We start from the raw sequence: 23,624 nt of genomic DNA, 5'->3' as shown, positions 1-23,624 counted from the left end.
TTTGGGCGTCATCCTAGATGAAAGGCTAACGTACACCCATCACTTCTCAGCGATCGTTGAAAAAGCAAATCGTCTACTAAGTTTTATGTTCAAAATATCCAACGAATTCCGGGATCCTTTATGTTTCAAAGCGTTATATTGTTCACTGGTGCGCTCGCAGTTGTAATTCGCAAACGTCGTCTGGCGCCCCTACCATTTGTCATTAGTTCTGCACAGTTTTGAAACCGTTTGTTGCCCCTTTAGTTTAGTTTAGTTTAGTTATAGTTCATTAAGACTCAGTGTCAGTTGGACTTAAATTGTTTAAATACAACTACAAATATAAATTAGAGAGATCCTCACCAACGACTTCACCCGAGAAGAAGTGATACTGGCCTTTCTGAAGGACGCGGGACCACTCAACTAACAGTGGTGAATTCAACTACATCGTTTCACCAGGAACAACCTGTACCCTGTACAACAGAATATTACAATGCGATGTAATTAATGATTTGTTTGTGATATTGCAATCAAAGGTCTGTGCTTCATTTTCCAGCTAAATTATATTTCAATAATTTACGTGCATCGTTAAAATAAGAAAGATAATCGTATTTCATGTAAAAACATTTAAGGCAACTTTTTCCAAAAAAGCATTTCCTATAAGAGTGCTACGTTTTTGCATAACGTGGAAAGCTCTCGCTTCACTTCACTAGCAGTAAATAAATCATCTCCACTAGCTCTACTCACAGAAGCGTACGTACATACAACATCCGATTCACATTCAAATGAATAGGTTTTCCTAAAATGATACAGTTTTTGTTTCTCAGTCGAAAATAACTCTCTATAATAAAACTCGAGGAGGTCGACCAGCAACCGATTGCCTCAATCGGTTGCAGTGTGCTAACAAGTAAGTAAGTTTGAGGTTGGCTTGTGCGGCCCCAGGTTGCTCCTACACTATCAACCGTCGTCAGGATATTCAGTTTAATCTCTTCTCGTTGACCGTTTTCACCATCACGTAGCCGGGATTGCTGAACGCGTCATTCGTCGTTTGTGGTTTGTCGTCGGCTGTCCGATCTAGTCGTTTAAGGTTTGTGTACTCGTGTTCGGGCTGCTGGATTTTCGATGTGCGTACCGTGGGCACGGGGCTGGTCGCTTCCGTTTCCGAATCGGAATTGAAACCTTTGCCGTGATTGTGCAGCATCGGGATTTCCTCGGGAATTCCCTTTTTCTTGTGACGTTTACTGCCCTGCTGGGGACTGGTGTCCAGATTGTTCTTCAACGTTGGCGACGGTTGGCTGTTGTTGAAGGAGGCAAAATCAAACTGGCTTTCCTCAGAGTCGGACTTGGTGGTTGACATTTTCAGATAGTCTGGCTTGTCGGAAACTGTGAAAATTGAAAGAGGATAGTTAGTTGGTTACTTGTGAAAGAAGGTTTACAAATTGTCGTACTGGGTGGTAACGGTAGTATGATTCCGTTGACGTAATTTGGAGGCGCCGATGGCGCCTGTTCTTCCGGCGGGCCAAGACTTGCGAGATAGTCTGGATCACCTCGTTGCTCTTTTTCGGCATTCATCGCTAAATATGGCTCGTTGAGATCGATGTAGTGCTGTAAATTTATAAAACGCTGAAGTAAGTTAACAAATGCAACGGAAAATTATACTCACATCCCTCAGCTCCTCCGGCAGCATTGCGTTGAACCGGCTTTTCAGATCTTTGAAACTGGGTCTAGTGTCTGGTTTAACATTCCAGCAGTTTAACATAATATCATATATGTCCTGATTGGCATACTGTGGCTTATCCATCCGATAACCATCTCGTAGTTTGTTGTACAGTTCCTGGTTGGCTTCCATTCCCGGATAGGGGACCTTAGCTAATGAAAACAGCTCCCACAGTACAATACCGTAGGCCCACACATCTGAGTACGTTCCGAAGATATTATCACTGATACACTCCAGGGCCAGCCACTTGAACGGCAGGGGAGCTTCGCCCTTCTTCTTGTAGTTGTCGCTCTTGTACATTGACCGGGCAAGCCCAAAGTCGCAGATCTTGACAACATTGTCATCGCACAGGAGAATGTTACGTGCGGCTAGATCGCCGTGTAGGACCTTCCGGGACGCTAGGTATTCCATACCGGAGGCCACCTGGGAAGCCCAGCAAACCAGATCGGTGGTGGTTACCGATCGGGCAGGACCTTTGTAGTCCATACCATAGTTGGAGCGCCACAGCGGTTCGTTCGAGTTGACCGTGTTGTTGGTGTTTAGTTCTTCACCTGCAATTTGTTAATTTTGTTGAAAAGTGTAAGTGTATATTATCAAAAATGAATTTAACTTTATCGAATTTGTTTGCAGAGCAGGAAACTGTTGAAATCTGGAACGTGGCGGAGGCAAGAGCAACATTCGACCTTTTGATTGACGACAACCCGCACGGGTTGATCCGTGTGACTAGAACAGCAAAGACCACGTGGAGGTGGGACTCTCTCAAAAACCACCACCAGGAGAAAACTATAACCTCCAAAGTATCGCTGTTGAAGCAAATCTGCGACAAGCGTTTCGCGGATTGCGTGGACATAGCAGGACATCTATTCGCCATGAAGGAATTATTCAAAAGGTTGTCTATTGCCGGGCAGGATTTAGCAGAAAACCTCAGGGTCGCGATGATTCTGAGAATCCTGTCATCTTCTTACGACACACTAACAACTGAACTAGAGAGTCGCTCTGATGCGGATCTCACGTTGGAACTACTAGACAAAGTGGCAGAGCGTTACGGGTCATTCGGCAACAAGTCGGCGTTAAAGGTAAAAACGGTGCATGCTTGCCTCAATAAGAAGAAACCGCTGATATGTTGAAATTGTAAAAAAGAGAGTCATAAGTAGGACCAATGTCGGCAGCTTGTCCGAAATTTGGAGTGACCTCCGGCCGAAGGGAAAACCACTACAGCAAAAGAAAAAGGAAGATATAGTTTCATTCGCTTTCCTTGCTAATACGTGCACGAGCTCTTACAGCACAAAACTGTGGGTTGTTGACTCTGGTGCGACGAGTCACACAGTCGCCGCCCGGTGCTTTTTTGCACAACTCAAAAGTTGTGACTTGAAAAGCGTCAAAATGGCCGTAGGAAAATTAGCAAAAGTTGAAGGCCAGGAGTGTGGCACGATTGAGCGTTATGGCGAGAATCGACAAACAAGAAAATAATCTTTAGAGAAATGACAGTTGCCAGGGCAGTGCTGAAGCAAGGGTTATATGAACATATTGAAGCAACCTGAGTAGGTTGTTTTGATGGCCAGCGGCCAACACAATAAAGTCTGCAAGCGCATATGGCACATAAGGTTCGGACATCGGGACCCGGCTGCAATTAGCCGGATGGAAAAGAAAATGATAGTGAACGGTTTAAAAGTTTCAGATTGCGGGACCAAACCGTGCGAGTGTTGCCTGGAAGGAAAGAGTTCGCGAGCTACATTCCCGAAAGAATGATCAACGATTACGAAGGCGACAATGAGCCTGGTTCACACCGACGTCTGCGGCAGGGATGCCACATTAAAATCTGTGTTTCAGTCACAAAAATCTTTTTACCATCTGTGATGACTAAAACAGGAAAAAAATCTGTGAAAATCCGTGATAAATTTCCAAAAAATCTGTGAAAAATCAATATTTCCAAAAATCTGTGAAAATCTGTGAAATTTTCATCAAAACGTTAATCTGTCATCTGTAAAAAAGAATCTGTGATCAAAAATTGTGAAAAAAAATCTGTCATATTACAGAAAAATCTGTGAATATGGTAACCCTGGTCTGCGGTCCGGACGAAGTAGCATTCGTAAGCAGGTATCGTTACTTCATGACCGTTCCCGTTACTGTATATGCTCTACTTACTGAAACACAAATTAAAATGGTGGCCGCCAAGATCAATGAATATGTGGCACTAATGAAAAATACATTTCTGGATAAACATGTGAAAAGGGCATATCGCAAATGAGAGCCTGTGTTTACTTTCTCTTCCGTCAATAACTAGGCCGCTTTAACGTTTGCTCCTTAACTTTTAGCATAATATGCTAGACGAAATCAGAGTCTTTCGATATTTATTGAAACAATATTGGAAAGTTTTATGATGACGCCGTAATAATCGAAAGAGAAAGTAAACACAGAGAGGCATTCATTTGCGATGTGTTCTTTTCACATGTTTATCCAGATTTGGCCAGAAGCTTTAAATCGTGCGCTCCGATTAAGGAGGAGAGTAAACCGGAGGAAATATAAGTAAGAAGGTTTTATAAGTAAGAAGGAATACAAGCCCAATTTACGGCGGGATATGTATAGTCCACAACAAAACGGCATAGCGGAGCGCAAGAACCGTTACTTCGTTGAGATGGTTCGTCGCCTTCTGATCGATGCTATTGTGCCTTGCAGGATAATCGCTCGATATGCGATTATATGAAAGCTCAATTGAGATAGGCGCGTGACAGCCGCCTATATAAATTTATAGGCAGCTTTTTCCTTGAAGCTTTCGAAAAACACACAGCTGGCAGAAAAATAAAGCTCCACTGAAATCTGCTTGCGAAGCAACTGCGGATATATTATTAGGGTTACCAACCGTCCTTATTTTAAAGGACATGTCCATAATTTCGATGATTTGGGAAAGCGTCCTTAATTTTACTTCAAATGTCCTTAGTTTTAATCTCAATCCATGTTATTTTTGAAATCAATTAGATTAAATTCACTCAAGCGAATGAAACATTTTACTCGCCATTTTAGTTGTTCACTTCCTTAGAGTCTTTTGATTTGTTATGCTCATATTAATGATTCAAAAAGTTTAGTTCATCCAAAAATTTTATTGCCTGAAGAAAAGTTACAAACTAATACTTTTCATGTTTCTCATCTCATCTTCTCTTGTCATTGAACACAGTTGTGTATCTCCACAATATTCTTACGACAAAATCGGTGAAATCGTCACCGTACGAATTGTGGTACTAAACCAACCGTGGAAAACTTGAAGAGAAAGAAGCTCTCAGCTACTGCTAAAGAAATCATCTTTGTTGACTACTCGTCGTAGCACAAAGCTTGTCGTATTTTGGACAAAACAACGAAGCAGGTGATCGTTAGTAGCGACGCGCTATTCTTTGAAGAGACGCCGAAAACACGAACCAGGGATTTCGGATATAACAATAAATCGGATATTGTCCCCAACAAAGAAGAGACAATAATATTCGTTTAGGTTCTAATGAAAAGCGACTGCGAAAAACGAGCGCTAGAATAATCCGAGTGCGCAACAAACAGAAACGACGTCCGCGATAAACCGGAATCTCAAGTAGATGAAACATTTCGTTCTGCGCAGTCCGAGGATGCGGACTTTGAGGGTCTCAGTCAGTGGTGCAAATTTTCATTTTCAAATGCCAACTTTCAGTTCAATCAAACCCAACCATGATTCAAATTCAAAGCCTCCCTCAATCATTCACTTTCAAGTTGGCGGGATTTTCATAACTCAATCGTACGTCTTCATTTCAAATTGATGCTTTTTCATTCACCAACCAAAGCTGTCATCTGCTCTGTAGAGGCCAGTTTAGGTTAAATGTCATGTTTTGCGTTTTCAAGTTTACATGAACAGTAAGAACTATGTTCAGAGTAGTTTTGCTTGAAAAACCTAGTCAATACCCCAGTAAAGAGATATTCACAGGGCCAATGAAATTGAAAATGAATGGAAAATGATTGAGCAGGTCGGCTGTTTGAATGAATAATGGAAACGAACAACTGCGAATTGAATATAGTAGGGCATGATTTGAGAATTTTTCCTCTTTCAAGTTCAAAACAAACTGTTGAAAATTTGCAGCTCTGGTCTCAGTAACAGCGAGGCAACACATGGTTTTGACGACACTAGCGAATCTGACGCTCTTGATTGTGTAGCGAGAAGATCTGGACGAGCCAAGGGAATACCGTCGATGCGATTCGATGGAAGGAATCATTACTTCAATGAGCCACGCTCTTACGATGGGCCTGGCAGGTAGCCATGAAGGAGGAGCTTGACTCACTGGCAGAGAACTAGACTGGTGCAATTGCCGCTAGGAAAAAAACGGTGAGCTCTAAGTAACCCTTCAAACAGAAAGCGGACGACCCTACAAACAGAAACGGTCAAGTCGTGCGATACAAAGCCAGGTTGCACGAAGATTCTCAGAGCAATACGGCACCAGTAGCCTAGCAAACAACTCGGCGGAAGCCGCTGACGATCGCGAGTAGAGACGGTATGATAGCAAAACACCTGGACATCAGGGGTTCCTACCTATACCCGAACCTTGACGAAGACATATTTATGCAGCGGCCTTCTTGGTTTAGGTTAGATACCAATTTGGTATGCAACATGAAGCGCAGCCTCTACGGCTTGAAACAGTCCGCACGAGTTGGGAACGCCAAAATCGACACCATCTTCAAAGAAATGGGTTTTCATCCAGGGAAAGTGGATTCGTGCCTGTACGTAAAGAAGAACAAGAGTGGACTATTCTGCATCCTGATTTAGGTAGATGACATAGTTATTTTCTGTCACACGAAAATGGATTTCGAAGACATTGGCATTGGAGTACACTTCAAGCTATCAACACTGGCACTCTATTGCTCGGGATTTATATAGAAAAACTAGATGGTCACTACAGCATGAATCAGGGAAGTTACTTCGACAAGTTGATCTGGCATTTCGGACACGAATACGCAATACCCTCAAAGATCCCTCTCGATCCAGCCTATATTAAACAAAAGGAGAAGACAGATCTACCAACAAACACGTCATATAGTTTGCTGATAGGTAATTTGTTATACGTCACCGTAATCACCAGGCCGGACATCTCCGTCGGAACTTCGCCGCTGTGTCGGTAGGTCCCGAACCCGACCCACCTTGGTTGGACAGAAGCTAAACGCATGTTGAGGTACCTCAAGGGGACCCAGGGACGCCGCCTACACCTGGGTGAGGTGACTATCCAACTACCAATTTAAGTTTTATAGCAACCTACAAGTGCAATCTAAGTTTTAATAGAGACTTCAAGAGTATCATAAAACCTGAATTGTTACAAGGGTAGGGTACTCGAGTGCTTCGTTGATGCAGATTGGACAGGAAATGCGAAAGACCAAAAATCAATTTTTGAACAGATCATCAAATTCGTCGGCGGAGTAGTAAGCTGGGCCACTCGAAAGCAGAATTGCGTCAGAATTCGTATCCCATTGTCGTGTGGGAAGACAATTAGTCCTGTATTAGAATGGCAAAGTTGGATCGTATCGAGCGTCGATCCAAACACTTAGACACCAAGCATGCGTTCACAAAGCACCTACATCAACGTGAAATCATAGATTTTCGCTATCTGTCAACGGACCATATGATTGCGGACATCATGAAAAAACCATTCGAGATGCTTAAGCTGTAACAGCATCGCGACTTATTCGGTGTGAAGGAAACTTATATACGTTGAGGAGGAATGGTAGGACTTGCTAACAACGAAAGAAGTTAAAGATAACATTTTGTTTCAGTGTAGCTTATAGCAAACACATGTATATGGAGAAATAAATTTCAGTTTAATAGGTTACCTTCTAGAAAGTAGACATGTCCTTTATACACTGTGTATATTCTTCCGACATTACGATCAAAAATTGGTCAACTGTAACTTGACACATTTTATTTTTCAACCTACGTTAAAAAAACCTGCACACTTCTCGTTTTAAAGATGTTAAGGATCTGCCTACTGTTTGATGTTGATATTTGTTCTTCAGTTATGAAAATGGCAACGAAGCATGACGAACAATGGAGTAAAATGTTTCTCGTGCATCGCGAAAATCTGGGGCCCTATTCTCACAGTCACGTCACCTAGTGACTAGAAGAAAATTTCCTTCTATTCACTAAGTGACGTGACTGTGCGAATAGGGCCCCTGAACTACTCTCATCAAAATCGGAAATTGAAAGCCTAGGGACGCAAAATCGACGAAAAGAGTGGCCAGCTATTTCAAGAGAAACTCCAACCTCTCCATCCGTGATATGACAAGCAAGCTGGGAGTGTCGTCTACAACCTTGCATCGAGCTAAAAAACGAGCCAGACTGTCGACTCACAAGAAGGTGGTGTCTCCATATCGTCACGATAATCAAAACAAGACGGCCAGAGAACGATCGCGGAAACGTACATGAAGATGCTGACGAAGTTTAATAGCGTGGTGCAGGATAGCGAAACCTACGTCAAGGTAAACTTTAAACAGCTTTAGGGACAGGAATATTATACGTCGACCTGAAGAGGAAAGGTGTCCGAGATTTTGAAACACAATAAGCTATCGAAGGTTGCAAAGAAATATATCGAAATCGATATTTGACCGATTTACACCCATGCTTGTTGGAGCAATTTTTGATCGTAATACCCTTTAATTAAATTTTTCTTGAAAAGCCTTGAACAGTTAAACATTTAGTTTGCTTGCTGTAAGCGACATATGCAGCAGTTTAGGGTATATGTACCTGCAAATGAAGTGGTAATGGATGGGGTGATCGCCGAGCTGGGTCTGACGTGCGAAGACTTGTTATAGTATGGGGTTGCCACTCAGCGAGCAGTAAGTACGACTGAGATTGCATCGTCAGCGAGGGAAGGATACGACCGTCATCAAACGGCATCTTATATAGTCGGTGTTGTGCAGGTTTAGACTAAAAGTTAAGGGAGACCAAACAAAATTGTATCTAGATCTAAGCGTCCCGGGACTAGAAAATGCATCCACAGCAATATAGCAATGATCTACAGCCCCGTAGTGTCTCTCTATCTCCCTGAAGGTTGAACACCATCTCGATTAAAGTGAGCGCGGTTAGTGCGTTTAACCATTTTATTGCTAGATTTTTAAGCGAAAGAATTTTTCAACGAATTTATTCGTTTTGGTTATTTTTTGGGGTCTCGTTGGTGGATTAGCTGAGTAAGAACGGTGTTTGAGCCACTTTAACATACCCGCCTTGTAGATAGAGTCTCTGGCCGGACTATCGTCATGCGTCGGCAGCCCTCCTAACGGGAGTGGCGCTTAAGTTGTCGACTGTTGTGTGCGCAAGTAATCCGTTACAAAATCAAGCGCTCTTATGCAGAAATACTAAAGAATGCTTCGTTATCTGTCTTTTTGACAATTCCTTTGCTCTTTTGGCTCGTATTGAGCAAGAATCTGATGATCCACAAGAGAGAACGTCTTTTGTTAACCCGGGGGAATCCAAGAAGAAGAGAAATCTTTCCACCCCTAGACTACCTCGTAAGTGTCCTAAGGTGTCCTCTGAGAATGTACCAAAAACATCTAATAAATCCAAAGGAAGTGCTGTCTTTACCCCGAAGCAATTGGCCCCTGAAGTTGGAAATTTGAATTCTAACAAGCAGTACCCACTACTTCCAGGGACACCGAAAACCCCAAGTATCCTCTTTTTTCAATCAGACACTCAGTCCAGCAATGGACTATTGAAAATTTATGACATCCTGGAGTTAATTCTTCAAAGCTTCCCATGTTACTGAATCTCTTAAAAGCCTTCTGAAAGGATTTCTCCCTATAGCGCATACATTTTTGAAGCAGTTGACTGCTAAATGATCGTATCCTTCGATGGCTAAGTCATCGAACGAGGTCACCGATTCGATCACTAAAAATATGCTGCTTTCGCAGCACGTGAGGTTATCAATCTCAACTTCCAAGACTTCACTCAACTTCCACGAGTCTGAGCTTAATACTCAATATTCGGAACAAATCAACCTTGTTTTCATAGATGATCTACATTTCTCCGATGTCATTGACATCCAGGTCTCTTCCGAGATCTGAATGTCAGCCCCAACCATTATATTATATGTTGGACACCACAGATTCGCGCAGTACTGTTCAGCATAATCGGTTCCAGACATGAGAGAATAATGCGAATAAATTACGACTGAACATAGTGGACTGTATGATCGGGATGATCTGGATAGAAAAGAAATGCCTCCGAATTTGTTGGATGGCCTAATTCAAAAAAGGGTCATACGATCGACGTGAAGAATGCCAAAGCGCTGCACAGAATGTGGGTTCCGGACTATTTGTACAAGGTTCTGAAAAGTTACTGTCAGAACCGAGTACTGGTCTACGAGACGAAAAATGGGGCAGAGGTCGATTAGAGGCCATTTACATGCGGGAGTACCTCAGAGCTCCATACTTGGCTCAACGCTCTGGAATATAATATACAACAGCGTTAACACTGGAACTGTCCAGTAGAGTTGAGATATTCGACTTTGCAGATGATTTTGTCCTAACGATAACCGGCGAGACCCTTGAGGAAGGTGAGATGTTGACGAAAGAGACAATAGGCATCGTGGAAACCTGGATGGCTGACGTCAAGTTGCAGCTGGCTCACCACAATACCGAGGTAGTACTAGTAGCAACCGTATCCAGCGTATCGAGATCACCGTCGGGGGACATTCCATCCCATCGATGCGTGCGCTGAAGCACTTGGGTGTGATGGTCGACGATCGGTTAAATTACAACAGTCATGTCGACAACTAACGCATTGGCAATATCATCTACATAAAATGGGAAAAATTCAAAGTCCGAGTTGTCGTTTCTGTCAATTTAAGAATGAGACAGCGGAGCATCTACTTTGTGATTGCAGCGCTCTTGTTAGTTACAGATATTCAATTCTTGGAAAAGGGTTCCTACAGCCCTCTGAGATTTGGCAATCAAATCCTAGTATGGTAATCAGATTCATTAAACGAGTTGATCCTAACTGGGATAATATGCAAAATTAGACAAGGTCCTTCGTATCTCAATTATGATGGGAAAGCTGAGGCGCATAACATCAAATTGAGTCATACCACAATATTCCTCTAAATGGTTGCAGTGGAAATCAAGGTTCTACAGCTTACAAAAAACGCATTGGCAAGGATAATGCCGAATACCAGAGGAGCACGATGCAACACGAGACGTCTCCTGGCCTCTCCTCAATACTGAAGTATGGCGTACCGGCCTGGGCTGCTGCGCTGAACTCAAAGCGGAACCGGACGAAGTTGACAAGCACGTTTCGCCTAATGGCTGTCCATGTCGCTATGCCGTACAGAACGATATCGTCGGACGCAGCATGCGTAATTGCCGCGATAATTCCCATCTGCATTGCTCTGATTGAGGACGTGCAATGCTACCAGCGGAGCTATTCACGAAATGCAAGGAGACTGGTCTTAGCGCACTCGTTGGCAAAGTGGCAGCAAGAGTGGGACAACGCGAAGAAAGGAAGGTGGACCTACCAACTCATCCCAAATGTGTCGGCTTGGGTGCATAGGTAGCATGGAGAGGTGAACTTCCATTTGGCGCAGCTTTTGTTCAGGCACGGATGCTTCCGGAGGTACCTGCATCGGTTTGGACATGCTTCGTCAACTTTTTGCCCGGAGTGTGTGAACGTGCAAGAGATCGCGGAACACGTGGTCTTCAAATGCCCTAGGTTCGAAGAAGTTCGAAGAGGTATGCCTGGTGTAACAGTTGACAATATCGTCGAAGAGATGTGCCACGACGAGCATATCTGGGATGCTCGTCAACAGAGTGACTACGAGTAAACTCTCCGAGCTGCACAGAAAGTGGCGAATGGACCAACAAAGTAGTGTCATCGGCTAGTAAGTCGCCGTGAAACTACAAATCGGGTTTCGGGAGAAATTCCGTCACCAGGGAACTCTCCGTCGGTGTAGACTAAGTTCACTGCCGGGTACCAGTTGAGTAGTACGAGACGTAGCACCGGGTTACGGTCGTCGGAGTGCTAGTGAACCGGACGTCAAGCTTCACCGGAATCGTCGGACCGACCTCAACTTTCTACCGGGTAGCTTGTGAGTAGGCTAAATCCAACGTCGAGGACTAGACTGAATAGACCGTGACGGGACAGCATCCGTCGCGGGTCGTCGGGGCACGATTGAACCGGGCGCCCTGTTTCACTGGAATCGCCGAACTGACCTCCACATCTGGCTGGTTGGCTCGGTTTTGGGAAAACTTCTCTCGCCGGGGAATTCTCCGTCGGATTAGGCTAAGTCCATCTTCGGGGACTAGACCGAGTAGTTCGCAAACAAGATTTTAGTAAAGTCGGGATTTGAATGGTTTATCGGGGAAGTGGGGCAAAATGGAATGAAAAGGGAACTAAAGGGCTCAAAGGAGTTGCGATGCTAAATGGAACCGGACAGGGAGCCAAAGGGGTCAAGAAGTAGATGATGCTTAAACCAAAGAAGAATCGGTATCGGGAGAACTTTCTTCGCCGGAGAACTCTACGTTGGCGTAAGCTAGATTCACCGCTAGGGACTAGGCTGAGACACCACCAGTCGCGGGTCGTCGGGGCACCAGTGAACCGGACGCTCTTCTCCACCTGAAACGCCAAACTGACCTCGACATCTGGTTGGTTGGCTAGTTTTCAGGAGAACTTCTCTCGCCGGGGAATTCTCCATCGGAGTAGGCTAGGTCCATAGTCGGGGACTAGACCGAGTAGTTCGCGAACATATCGAGAGTTCAACGAGTAAGTGGTTGCTGAATGGCACAAGGGAGCCGAGTCGTGGTGCTGAATGGCACAAGGGAGCCGAAGGGCTCGGTAAACTAGACAATCTGAAGTATGCCGCCCAGATTGTCTTCGTAGAGGATGAGCAGTAAGTCTCAACACACAGTTAGCTTTCCGAATACAATGCGGAAACTGCCAGTTTGTGTGGATGGTCGAGAACTGGTGGTGTGTCGAGGAGTTGGGCTCTAACCCTAGGGAAGGAACTAAATATTTAGTAGTTGGATTAGAGTGTGTGCTATGCACATAAAAAACCTCTCCCCAAAGTAATGTAGTAAGGTAGTGCCGGAGAGAAATCAGGTTATGAACGAGAACAGTTGTTTTAGCGGGTCGGCTGGCAGCCAAACCCGTTCTGAGATGTTGGTTTTTGTACATTTTTTCACCTGAATTAAATACTCCAAACATAGCACAAACGAAAACACTATGCACATTAGCCCAATGTTGAAAGGGTTGAAGTACTTGCAGGATTTGGTGTGGATATTCCGAAAATAACGAACTTAACAGTAGTGTGGAACTGTGGTATTTTGCTTTACGACAAACTTACGAAGAATGTTCAACATACCCTCTCCTCATACACCCTAATAACATATACCTTTTTTATTTCGAGTATAGAGGTTATAATTTTAGGATCATCCGCTTTATTGTTAAGGTTAGCAAAATGCTTAACTTTTTTCCTTTTTTTATTTCGACTATGTTATACTATGTTCACACGGCAGAGTTAAAACACATTATAATAATTAGCCATAAGAAAAATGTCATCACGATAGCGTTAAAACACGTTTTAACTCGTAGTGTGAACGTAGTATTAGTCACATTTTCTTTTTCACATTTTAACGACATTCAGTTAGCTAGAGATTACTGGGTAGGGAAAGTTATGAAAATTAGAGCCATAGTACTCAAGTGAGAGCAAGGATGTGAAGTATATAGATCGGAAAACTAGAAGTGGCAGGGTCATTAGAACAGGCTTAATATCTTACGGGCTAACTTTTGTCTTCAGCTGAGGAGGGTCGAGCTTAGGCAGCATAACTACGTATCCCCCGAATTCACCAGCATGTCTCCTGGCATAGACAGACTTGTCCATCTTTACCGAAAGAACCAACAAAAGAAAAGTCTGTCTATGCCAGGAGACGTGCTGGTGAACTCGGTTGATTCGTAGTTATGCCGCCTAAGCTCGACCCTCATCAGCAGAAGACAAAAGTTAAGCCCGTCAGATATTAAGCCTGTACTATGGCTCTAATTTTCATAACTCTCCCTACCCAGTAATCTATAGCTAATTGAATGTCGTTAAAATGTAAAAAAATCTTAACTTTATTTCGATTCCCGGACTTGCCAATCACGCCCATCTCCTGTTTATAACCTTTCGAGATTGTGGTTGTCGGTTGTACTCTGTTTGTGATAGGCTGAATGTTTTCAACTTTTTCGCGCCATCTTTGAAAGATTTATTGAAAATCAGTCTTTTTGTGATTAATTTATACTTTAGAATTCGTTACAGAATTGGTGAGCATTTTGCAAACAATATAATGCAAAAATTGAGTATTTTTATTCAGTACACCAAAAGTTATAAGCGTTCGAAATCTTACACTTTTGATTCTTCTCCCGAATTTTAGACACGGAACCCCCTTGTCGAGCTAGTTAGGGTTGTGGTACCGGTAATACCGGTACCGAAAATCCCGGGAATACCGACCCATTTTTGGTACCGTAATACCGGTACTGAACAAAAGCCAGTACCGGTATTTTCGGTACTATACAATTTTTTATGACAAATATGTTAACTCTGCAGGGGGATCTGTTTCAAAATATCGGTCTGCAAGATAACGTTTAATTATATTAATTTGCCTTCTAGATAAATCGTTGAGATAACACCTTTGTGTGGGAATGAGGTGAGGCCATCATCATAATAATTCTAGAAGTTAAAGTTTTATTAGCGACATTCTGATTGGTTTCCATTATTCACCGGGTGGCGCGTAATAAGACTATGGTCTAAGTCATGTCTGTATTTGGTTTGCTCTTAAACCTTTATCTATAAAAGAACGAACAGCGATTTAGTAGCTAACAGTTCTAGACTTGGTGAACTGCTTCAAAAGGGGCAATTTGTAAATATTGGCGATCGGAAAATTCAGCAAAACTCCATAGTTTACAGGAAAGCAAGCAGCCTTGATATGCATTAGCGAATAGTAGGCAAACGACATAAAGGTCGAAACCAATTCTCAGAAAAGCAAGAGAGGAAATGCGATTAACCTGCTCGGATTTACTGCCATTCTCGCTTTGATTTACTGTTGTTAATAGGGTTTCATACATTTACCATCTGTTGAAGTCGACGAAAGTCGCACCACTTAGCAGTTATTGATTTCAAAGTGGCCTAGATTGCGAAATAAAAGAAGGTGCCCCATACGAAATATATCTTCTGTGAAATGAGTCTTGCCATTCCGAAGCAATTAAAAACAATAAACATGTTTTTTGATCAGCAAAAATCAATCATCTGAGAATAAGATCATCAGTTTGAGCATTCAATTTCAGTTTGAAGCTTTTTCCGAATTTTAAAAAAAAATATTCGAGTACCGGTACTTTACCGGTACTACCGGCACTGAAGGCTTCAGTACCGTAGTACCGGTTCTCGCCAAAAAGGGTCGGTACTGCGAACCCTAAGCTAGATGTATTCTACTCACCTTCGATCGACGTCATCACAGTGGCTTCCGTGTTGCAGCTGTCCACCATGGCCATGTTTTGGATTCCGGAATGCCTGACGTACCCCTTCGAATTGAGATGATTCTTCGGGTTGGTGTAGTTTGCCGAATTGTTGCTGTTGACGTTGTTGCAGTAAATCGGATAGTTGTTCGTAGGTTGGTGAGTATTGTTGTTGTTGTTGTTGTGATTGTTCACGTTGTGTGTAGAAAACGAAAGATTAACATATTTCAAGCCCTGACTGTGGAGTGTGTCCAAACGACAAAAAACAAGTACAATACACATAGCCCAGCACCAATGATTTTAGCAGTAGTGGAATCACACAAACACACACCAGTTTGGTAGTTTGGCAGCGCACAAAAGTGGTTAGCACACGTTTACACGAGGATGGTTCCAGGAAAGGAATGCGAACAAATGGATAAAAGAGATAGATCGAAGATAGAATGGTTAGGATGGTTTGCAACCGTAGTTTGATTATGTTGTTTGGTCATCCCAAAAGAGCAGGCAATCGATCGGTATGAAAATAGAAACATGAGTACATTATTTTAGTGGTATTACAAATATTGGCTACAGTTTTCGATTGTCGTAATTAGCATACTTTTCTAAAATTACCAATGCAATCGATTACCATTTGTTAAAAATAATTGTTAGAAAATAGCATTCACAAAGTTAATTTAAGTAATTTATGAAACCCTACCTGTTGTACATGTAGCCAGCTTTGGACCACCGGAATTGGTTCTTCTCGATACTGGGATCAATTTCACCCGTGTCCGAGTTGATCTGGTCGATAAAGTAGGGTCGATGTTTGAGCAGGAAGTTCTGAACGTTTCCAAAGCGGCAATATTCTACAATCACCATAAGTTCTCCTATAACCAATTAAAAAAAAACTCGTTAAAATCACGACTCTAACCAGACAAGCTAATACTCTTACTTTTGGCAATGTTTTTGGTAACTGCTCCCAGCAGATTCACTACATTGAGATGCTGTCCCAGATGTACCATGATCTTCAGCTCCGAAATCAGTGCTCGCATCACTTCGTTATCGGTTTGCTTCTTCACCATTTTCACGGCAACGATCGTCTCGTCCTCATTGACCATTATCCCGCTAGCGGTAGCCTTCATTACCACACCGAAGGCACCCGCTCCCAACTGCTTGCCGAGTTTTAGCCTTTCCTTCGGAAATTCATATTCGCTTTTGTATGGCAGTAAGTCCGCTTGTTCATCCAGCGATATTTCCGGATTCATTTGTTCCAAGTTTCCTTCTTCAAAGTTGGCTAGGCCAGCTTCCTTCATGGCCTTCACTTCTTTCTTTTTCTTATAGTAAAACATTGAGATTAGAATAACGGCTAAACATAATACTATCAACAGCGAGAGGACTAAATATATCCAGGTTCTTCGAATGGTCACAGTTTTTACCCGTAAGTTCCACAGCTTTTCGGCATGGCCGACCTTATTCTGTACACGGCATGAGTATTCACCAGAATCTTCTGCCTTTAAAAACTGGAAGAAAACCGTCGTCCCGTTAATTAGTTGAATTCTGGTTTCATTCTCGAAATCCATCGGCATGCCATCTTTTAACCATTCCACCGTCGGTTGAGGCATTCCCTCGACGCTGCACTGGAACTGATTGGTATCACCCATGCCCAGTTCCAGCTCGACGGTGTCACTCCCTTCCAAAATTTTCGGTTGAATCGGCACATGAACGATCAACCTTATTTCCTTGCTTTCGATGAGATCCGAATTGGCCACGTTTGCCTGACACCGGATCTCTCCTTCATGTTCCTTTGCAACGTCATCGATTATCAGCCTTTTCCGGAAGGCATATGTTTCGTACCAAGCCTCGAACGACACTCCATTTGTACTTTCATCAGTTAGCTCAATGTCGTTCTGGAAAAAGGCTATCTGGCTGGTGTAGTTGTAAACCGAAGCCGCACACACAATGGACACACGATCTCCGAAGGTGACATCCGTTTTGGGTGCCTCCTGTACGATCGAGACCGGTTCCTCCAGATCGCTGATCAGCAGATCGGCTTTCACAAAGTCTTGACCTTCACTGTTGGAAGCGTAGCAGCCCACATATCCCGCCGTATCCGCCTGGAAGCTGTACTGCTCAACGGTGATGATATCCCTGTTCTTGCCGCTTTCCTGCAAACGGAATCCCTGGAAGAGATAGCAAGATTTGACTGAAGTGGGTATATACAAAAGCAGCGGAGAAAACGGTGCATGCAAGCTACTTGAAATGAGTGGATGATAATTAACGCCACCAGCTAGAGCGAGACGACCCACACAACAACGGAAGCAGTCTACCGAAATGAGCAACGACGACACGGTCTTTGGGCGGAGCGGGGATGCAAAATTTGAATAAATTTGGCAATCAATTACCATGCGTTAATTCTGTTTTGAAGGAGGCGCAATATTTTTTGATAACTAGTATGAACTACACGCACGATTTGATAAGAAATTTGTCCTATTTACGACCAGTAAAACTTGTTAGGGTCTTTTCAATGCGCGTCGAAATTTTAAATATCAGATACTTAATTAATAAAACATATCAATTCCCTGAATTGCACCTTATATTAAAATATATAGATTTTTATAATCATTTTTCTCAGCAATGGACTCTGATCGCTATCCTCTAAGAGCAAACCACTATTTTTCTTAAAACCCTGCAATTTTTAGCTTCTTTCCTTTTAGAGCTGGATTACCTCGTTGTTATGCACCACCAAGATAAACAGTGGAGCGTACTGCTCCCTGTTGTTGGATGTACTAACCAACAAGCTAATTAGGTGAAGGCCAGTTTTCATGAGAGAAAACTACAACACCCGGGCGGCGGAGTAGAGTAGCAAACTAACCAATATAAGCGGATCCAGTCTACTGGAGGCTCTGGCAAAGCTGGAAATAAAGCTGCGCAACGAAGGCACAGTTAGCACATTTCGTAAATTCGGCTGGGAGTCTATCATCGACGTAACGCGACGTCGTTCTGTCGAGGGCATGTGAAACAACAATGCCTACTTCTCCATTCCATACAAATTTAGTTACAGGTTTTGTGCTTCGCTGAAGATTTCAAATATTTTTTTCCTTAAGAGGTTATATACAAAGTTGGAACTCAAAAAATCGAAAAAAAAATTATTGAATATTCTGAAAGTTCATACTTTTGAAAATATCTAATCTAAATATCTGTGCAAAATTTTATCCATATCGGAGCACTAGATTTTAAATTACAGCCGTTTGCAGCGCGCTGGTTCTTCCACGCATGAAGTTAACACAAAATTTTAAACACGATTATCTCGGAATGAAGTTTTTTGAACACTATCCTTGCGGTGAACGTGATATCTCAAAAACTATTCATCCGATTTTCCTTATTTTTTTTTGATTTGTTTGTATTTACATTCTCGTTTACTTGTGCGGTTCCTTTTTCATCAAAAATTTTTGGAATGCAATGGAATCTTTGCAATGAATTTTAGTTTAAAATTTTGAATACCGAAAAACTCAATTTTTTTGGTGAACGTGTTTTTTGTAAGAAAAAAAAATTTAAGGGTTGTGTACAAGACACGACCACGATGACATTAAAAATGCAGCCAGTTTTATGAGCAAGCAATATTATCCGTGGCCAAATTAAAATCTTAATGCCATCGACTGTTTCAGAACTACACATAGGCATGCTTTTCTTCACTAGAGATAATTGTTGAATTTTTAAATTAAAATTGATAATCTGTACTTTGACAAATTCAAGTTTTAAAAAAGTTTTATTCAAATCCCCGAAATGTGAACATAAATTAATGATGCTCACAAACAAAACCTTACATCTATCTTTAAATACCTGCTATCAAATTAAATGTTTGCAAGCACGATAGAAAAATAACTGGTCATAAATCAAATTATTCGTAAACGAAGAAAGTTTAACATATGCATCTTTATATATTCGGTGGTTTAATTAACATTAACTCTGAAATGTTCTATATATGGGGTCCATTGGTGGAATCCTGAAAAGGACTATTTGTGGGATCCACAAACACGCGTGCTATGAAATGAAAAGTACTAAACTAACTAAGGGCTTTTGGTTTAACAAAAATAACATGCAGAATGGAACAATTAGTCAGCTGCAAAAAAGGTTTGCCATCTTTTCTAGCCGCACGCTACTTACATCAGATAAATATTTCAAAATGAAAAGAAACAACCTTTCCCTTCAGCATCTAATATGAAATACTGATAGCTAGAAACGTGACATCGGCTTTTATCACTTTCGCACTGATGATGGAAGGACTTCCTTCATGCAGAATAACGAAAAAATATTTGCGGATTTTTCACATCCTCCAATTTCTATAATATTGCAGACCTTTGGATTTGGTTTTCACCAATTTCAGCATGGCAATATACTTTTAAATAACTGTACATTTTTGTATTGTTTCGGAAGGATAATATTAAACAAATCACTGATTGTTGTAAATTTCAGGTTGTCAATGTACGCGCAAGCAAAACGTAACGAATATAAACGGCGAAATCAATGTTCATCTTTGTTGGTTATAGCCCTGAAAAGGGCTTTTAATTTACAAAAATAACATGCGAAATGGAACAATCAGTCAGCCGCAACTACGGTTTGCCGTCTGTTCCAGTCGCGCGCTACTTACATCGGATAAATAATTAAAATTGGAAAGAAACAAACAACCTTCCCCTTCAGCAGATAATTTGAAATACTGATACTGATAGTTTGAAACATGACATCGGCTTTTATCACTTTCGCATTGTTGATAGAAGGACTGCCTTCATGCAGAATAACCAAAAAAATATTTGCGGATTCTTTTTAGTACGGCTTTCGCTAGTTAGCAGTGTTGCCACATCCTCCAATTTTCTGAAACATTGCAGAATTTTGGATTATGTTTCCGAAAGATTATATTTAATAAATCACAGGTTTTCACCAATTTCAGCCTGGAAATGTACTTTATGCAGCTTAAATTTAATTTAAACAAATGCCAGATTGTTGCAAATTTCAGATTGTCGATATATTGTGCCTTGCAGGATAATCGCTCGATATGCGATTATATGAAAGCTCAATTGAGATAGGCGCGTGACAGCCGCCTATATAAATTTATAGGCAGCTTTTTCCTTGAAGCTTTCGAAAAGCACGCAATTGGCTCCACTGAAATCTGCTTGCGGAGCAACTGCGGCTATATTTGATGCGCCTTTCAGACGCCCGCAATGTGAGATTTTATTATAAGCGCGACAATACGCGTAAGCTACAAATAACGAATATAAACTGCGCAATTGGATTATCGCTGTCAATGATTGTAAATATTCCAATTTGTTCTTTATTGTTATAGCCTTTAAAAGGACTTTTAATTTAACAATAACATGCAGAATGGAACAATTATTCAGCTTTAACTGAGGTTTGCCAACTCTTCCAGCCGCGCGCTATTTACATCGGATCACCCCCAGCGGTGGCAGTGATCAAATGTAGCACTCATCGCAGCGCATTGTCAACATGCATGACTGCTACTGCTGTTCTTTACGGCCCGACGTTCGAAGGGAGAATGAAGTCGCTCAAGGAATGACATTCTTTAAATAGTCGAGGATGACGTCATTCATAGAAGCGTAGTGTGCTGGGTGCTCCAATCTGTCGTACGAGTCGCTATTGGCACGATGTTACTTGTCTGGCAAAACAGCAACAACTAATTCAAACAGGCACGCGGCACATTTATTTATAAATTTTCGTGCTCGTTTGAATCACTAAGCTGCTCCCTATCGACGGCGCTGCCGGGGATAGTTTGACTGATGTATGGGAATTTTCACGTTTTCGAGATCTGTTCATTTTTGCTTGTTTTTCAATAGCGTGCTATTGAAATACAAAAACACTATAGCAATAAAACATAATTTCAGTTAATTCCGAATTGTTTGGTGATAACCAGACGGAAATCCGTTCATAAATAAGAAAGTTATTAGCGTTCAAAATAGTGACGCAAAAACGTGACATCGTTTGATTTTAGATTTTAGAATGACACCCTGCCCCAGATAGTGCAGTAAGACATTTTCAATGTCAAAAAATTATTGGGAACCGGTCCGTTCAAGTATACCATAATTCATTTTTCTTAAATAATCTTTTTAGTTTTTGGATTTCAGTTGAGCGGTTCGCCTTGGAAAGAGTTCACCGCAAACCTCTGCCAAAAAACACGCTTCGGGGGATGGGCCATCACTCCAACAACATTGATTTTTTTTTAAATTCAACTTGTTTTTTCTATCTTCGGTAGTGCTACCAAAGAACTGTCTTTCGCTTTTCCAAATAAAATTTGCACAAAATGCGTTAAAAAATCACGAACTTAACTCACTTTTTCGCCACAACTTTGTATATAACCCCTTAGTGGAGAAAGAATAGTTTTTATATAATTTTTTTTCCACCAAGGAAAAATATAGCAGAAGGCATATTGCATTGGCTTGCTAAGCCAAACCAAGTTTGGACTGCATTAACTTTAACACTAACACACTCTCCGGGTTGCAGCCAGCAACGCTCTCAAACGGAAGAACATTTCAAGACTATTCGGTATATTGTACAATTGTAACTAAATGTTGATGAATATCTCACAATAATGAACAACAAGGACAGTACCTACTTTAATAGTCCTATTACTTACTACAAAAAATCTAAAACTAAACCACTCCTGAACATGTGCTTCGGTCATTACTTGACTCGAAATTATTTTCTCCAGTTGAATACTATTTATTTATAACACAGTTCTAAGTGTGTTTCAAATGAACCCAGTTCAGTCCGCCCGTGCTTTATAAATACCTACAGAAGCAAGTTATCAGATGCTTCAGTGATAAAAACGCATCACGTATACCCGAACTTTGAAACCCATCTTACCCACCCACTTTGCAAATCATTGTGTGTAGACGAATCAAACCATATCTTGCATAGCATTTCTATACTCGTTCGTTTCAAATAGCGCGCACGATAAGCTTTGCGGGGTAAAAGGGTATAATAGGCCCCATCGGGGCAAAACGCCTCACTTCTATTCCCAGGATACCAGAATTATTTGAAACGTGAAAATAACTGATAACAGTATAATTTCATGAAATCAACGTACTAAGTTAGTTGGACATTTTCAGTATTTCGCAAAACAACAATATACGTAAAAGCTTCAAAAGAGTAATGTCGATGTAAGTTCCCACTATTTTTCTCAAACCATTTCAATCAATTGGGAAGAGTCGAATTTGGTAGAACTATTTCGAGTAACTTATTAGAATATATAAATTCATATCAAGTTTTTGAAATGGTTTGAAATTATGTGTGCATGTAGAATTATTCATGTTTTTACATTTTAACGATATTCAATTAGCTAGAGATTACTGGGTAGGGAAAGTTATAAAAATTTAGAGCCATAGTACTCAAGTAAGAGCAAGGATGTGAAGAATACAGATCGGAAAACTAGAAGTGGCAAAGTCATTAGAACAGGTTTAATACCTTACGGGCTTAATTTTTGTCTTCTGTTGATGGAGGTCGAGCTTAGTCAGCATAACTACGAATCACTCAAGTCCACCAACATGCCTCGTGGTAAAGACAGACTTGTCCCTCTTTACCGTGAGAAATAAAAAAAGGAAAAAAAATACTCAACTTTTTACAACAGCTCATCACCGGACAAAACGCCCCACCAAGTTCTGGATGGTTTGTCCCATTACTAGCACATCTGCAAAGTAACTATTGAGCCAATTATGAGTTTTAAAAACAATAATATTGATTTTCTTTAGGTAAATCAAGGTTTCATATAATGTGTGACCTTTTTGTAGCATGATAAAAATTTCAGATCAAATTTTTCATCCCCATGCTAGAGTGCTTCCACATTTACAATACTTCAAACACTGTTAATAGAAGGAACGATGTAGAAGGTAAAAGTGCGACCTACGCTGGAGTACTTCATACAGTACGAAGCAACACGGAAAAACGAGCCCGACCGAACGTCCCACCACCCCGCTCTTCGACGACAGCACACAACTCAAGTCACTCAATTAACATCCAGTGATCATCCAAAATTACAGATTTCCACTGAAGAAGGCCGAAACCAACGGTCGAAACGTCGGTACATTATAAAAGAAAAGTAGTGTTCGATATTGTTTATTGACGGCAAAGCCGAATATACCCCTCTGATAAAAATTTCAATAATTCGATTAGGGCATGTAACCCTATTGTTGTGGAGCATATTTACCGATTGCTGTGGGACATACTATCCTTTTGTTGTGGGGCATATTGTATTGAAACTGGGTGAGCGAAGAAACTGGAATTTGAGCATCTTTGAAAAATGTGTAATAATGTTTTTATTTGCCTGCTTTTATCAAAAAATCAAAGAACTATTTTCTATTAATATAGCAATAAATTAGGTTAGTTGCAGTGGAGATCATAGTGCCCAACGTTGAAATATAGCTATTTCTGCTTAAGGGGGGCGTATTAGACCAGTTTACCCTTCACAGCAAAGACGCAAGT

At 41.4% G+C, this 23,624-nt stretch overlaps 1 protein-coding gene across 4 annotated transcripts in view; it reads right to left on the bottom strand.

The window, feature by feature from the left end:
- Nucleotides 1–520: 520 nt before the first annotated feature.
- Nucleotides 521–23,624, bottom strand: part of LOC131678818 (vascular endothelial growth factor receptor 1) — a 170,378-nt gene continuing 147,274 nt past the window's right edge. For 3 of the 4 annotated variants that reach the window (XM_058959165.1, XM_058959167.1, XM_058959166.1), the window contains 6 exons: nucleotides 16,090–17,317; nucleotides 15,856–16,024; nucleotides 15,143–15,399; nucleotides 1,640–2,244; nucleotides 1,425–1,581; nucleotides 521–1,359 (listed from right to left, as the gene is read on the bottom strand). In XM_058959165.1, coding sequence (XP_058815148.1) covers nucleotides 953–1,359; nucleotides 1,425–1,581; nucleotides 1,640–2,244; nucleotides 15,143–15,399; nucleotides 15,856–16,024; nucleotides 16,090–17,317 — 2,823 coding nt within the window. In that variant the 3' untranslated portion in view covers nucleotides 521–952. The remainder of the gene's footprint in view (nucleotides 1,360–1,424; nucleotides 1,582–1,639; nucleotides 2,245–15,142; nucleotides 15,400–15,855; nucleotides 16,025–16,089; nucleotides 17,318–23,624) is intronic. The other variant, XM_058959169.1, reaches the window with a different exon arrangement.

This window comes from Topomyia yanbarensis, chromosome 2 (genome assembly GCF_030247195.1).
Source record: "Topomyia yanbarensis strain Yona2022 chromosome 2, ASM3024719v1, whole genome shotgun sequence".
Taxonomy (NCBI): Eukaryota; Metazoa; Arthropoda; class Insecta; order Diptera; family Culicidae; genus Topomyia; species Topomyia yanbarensis.
This window is presented reverse-complemented; position numbering and strand designations above follow the sequence as displayed.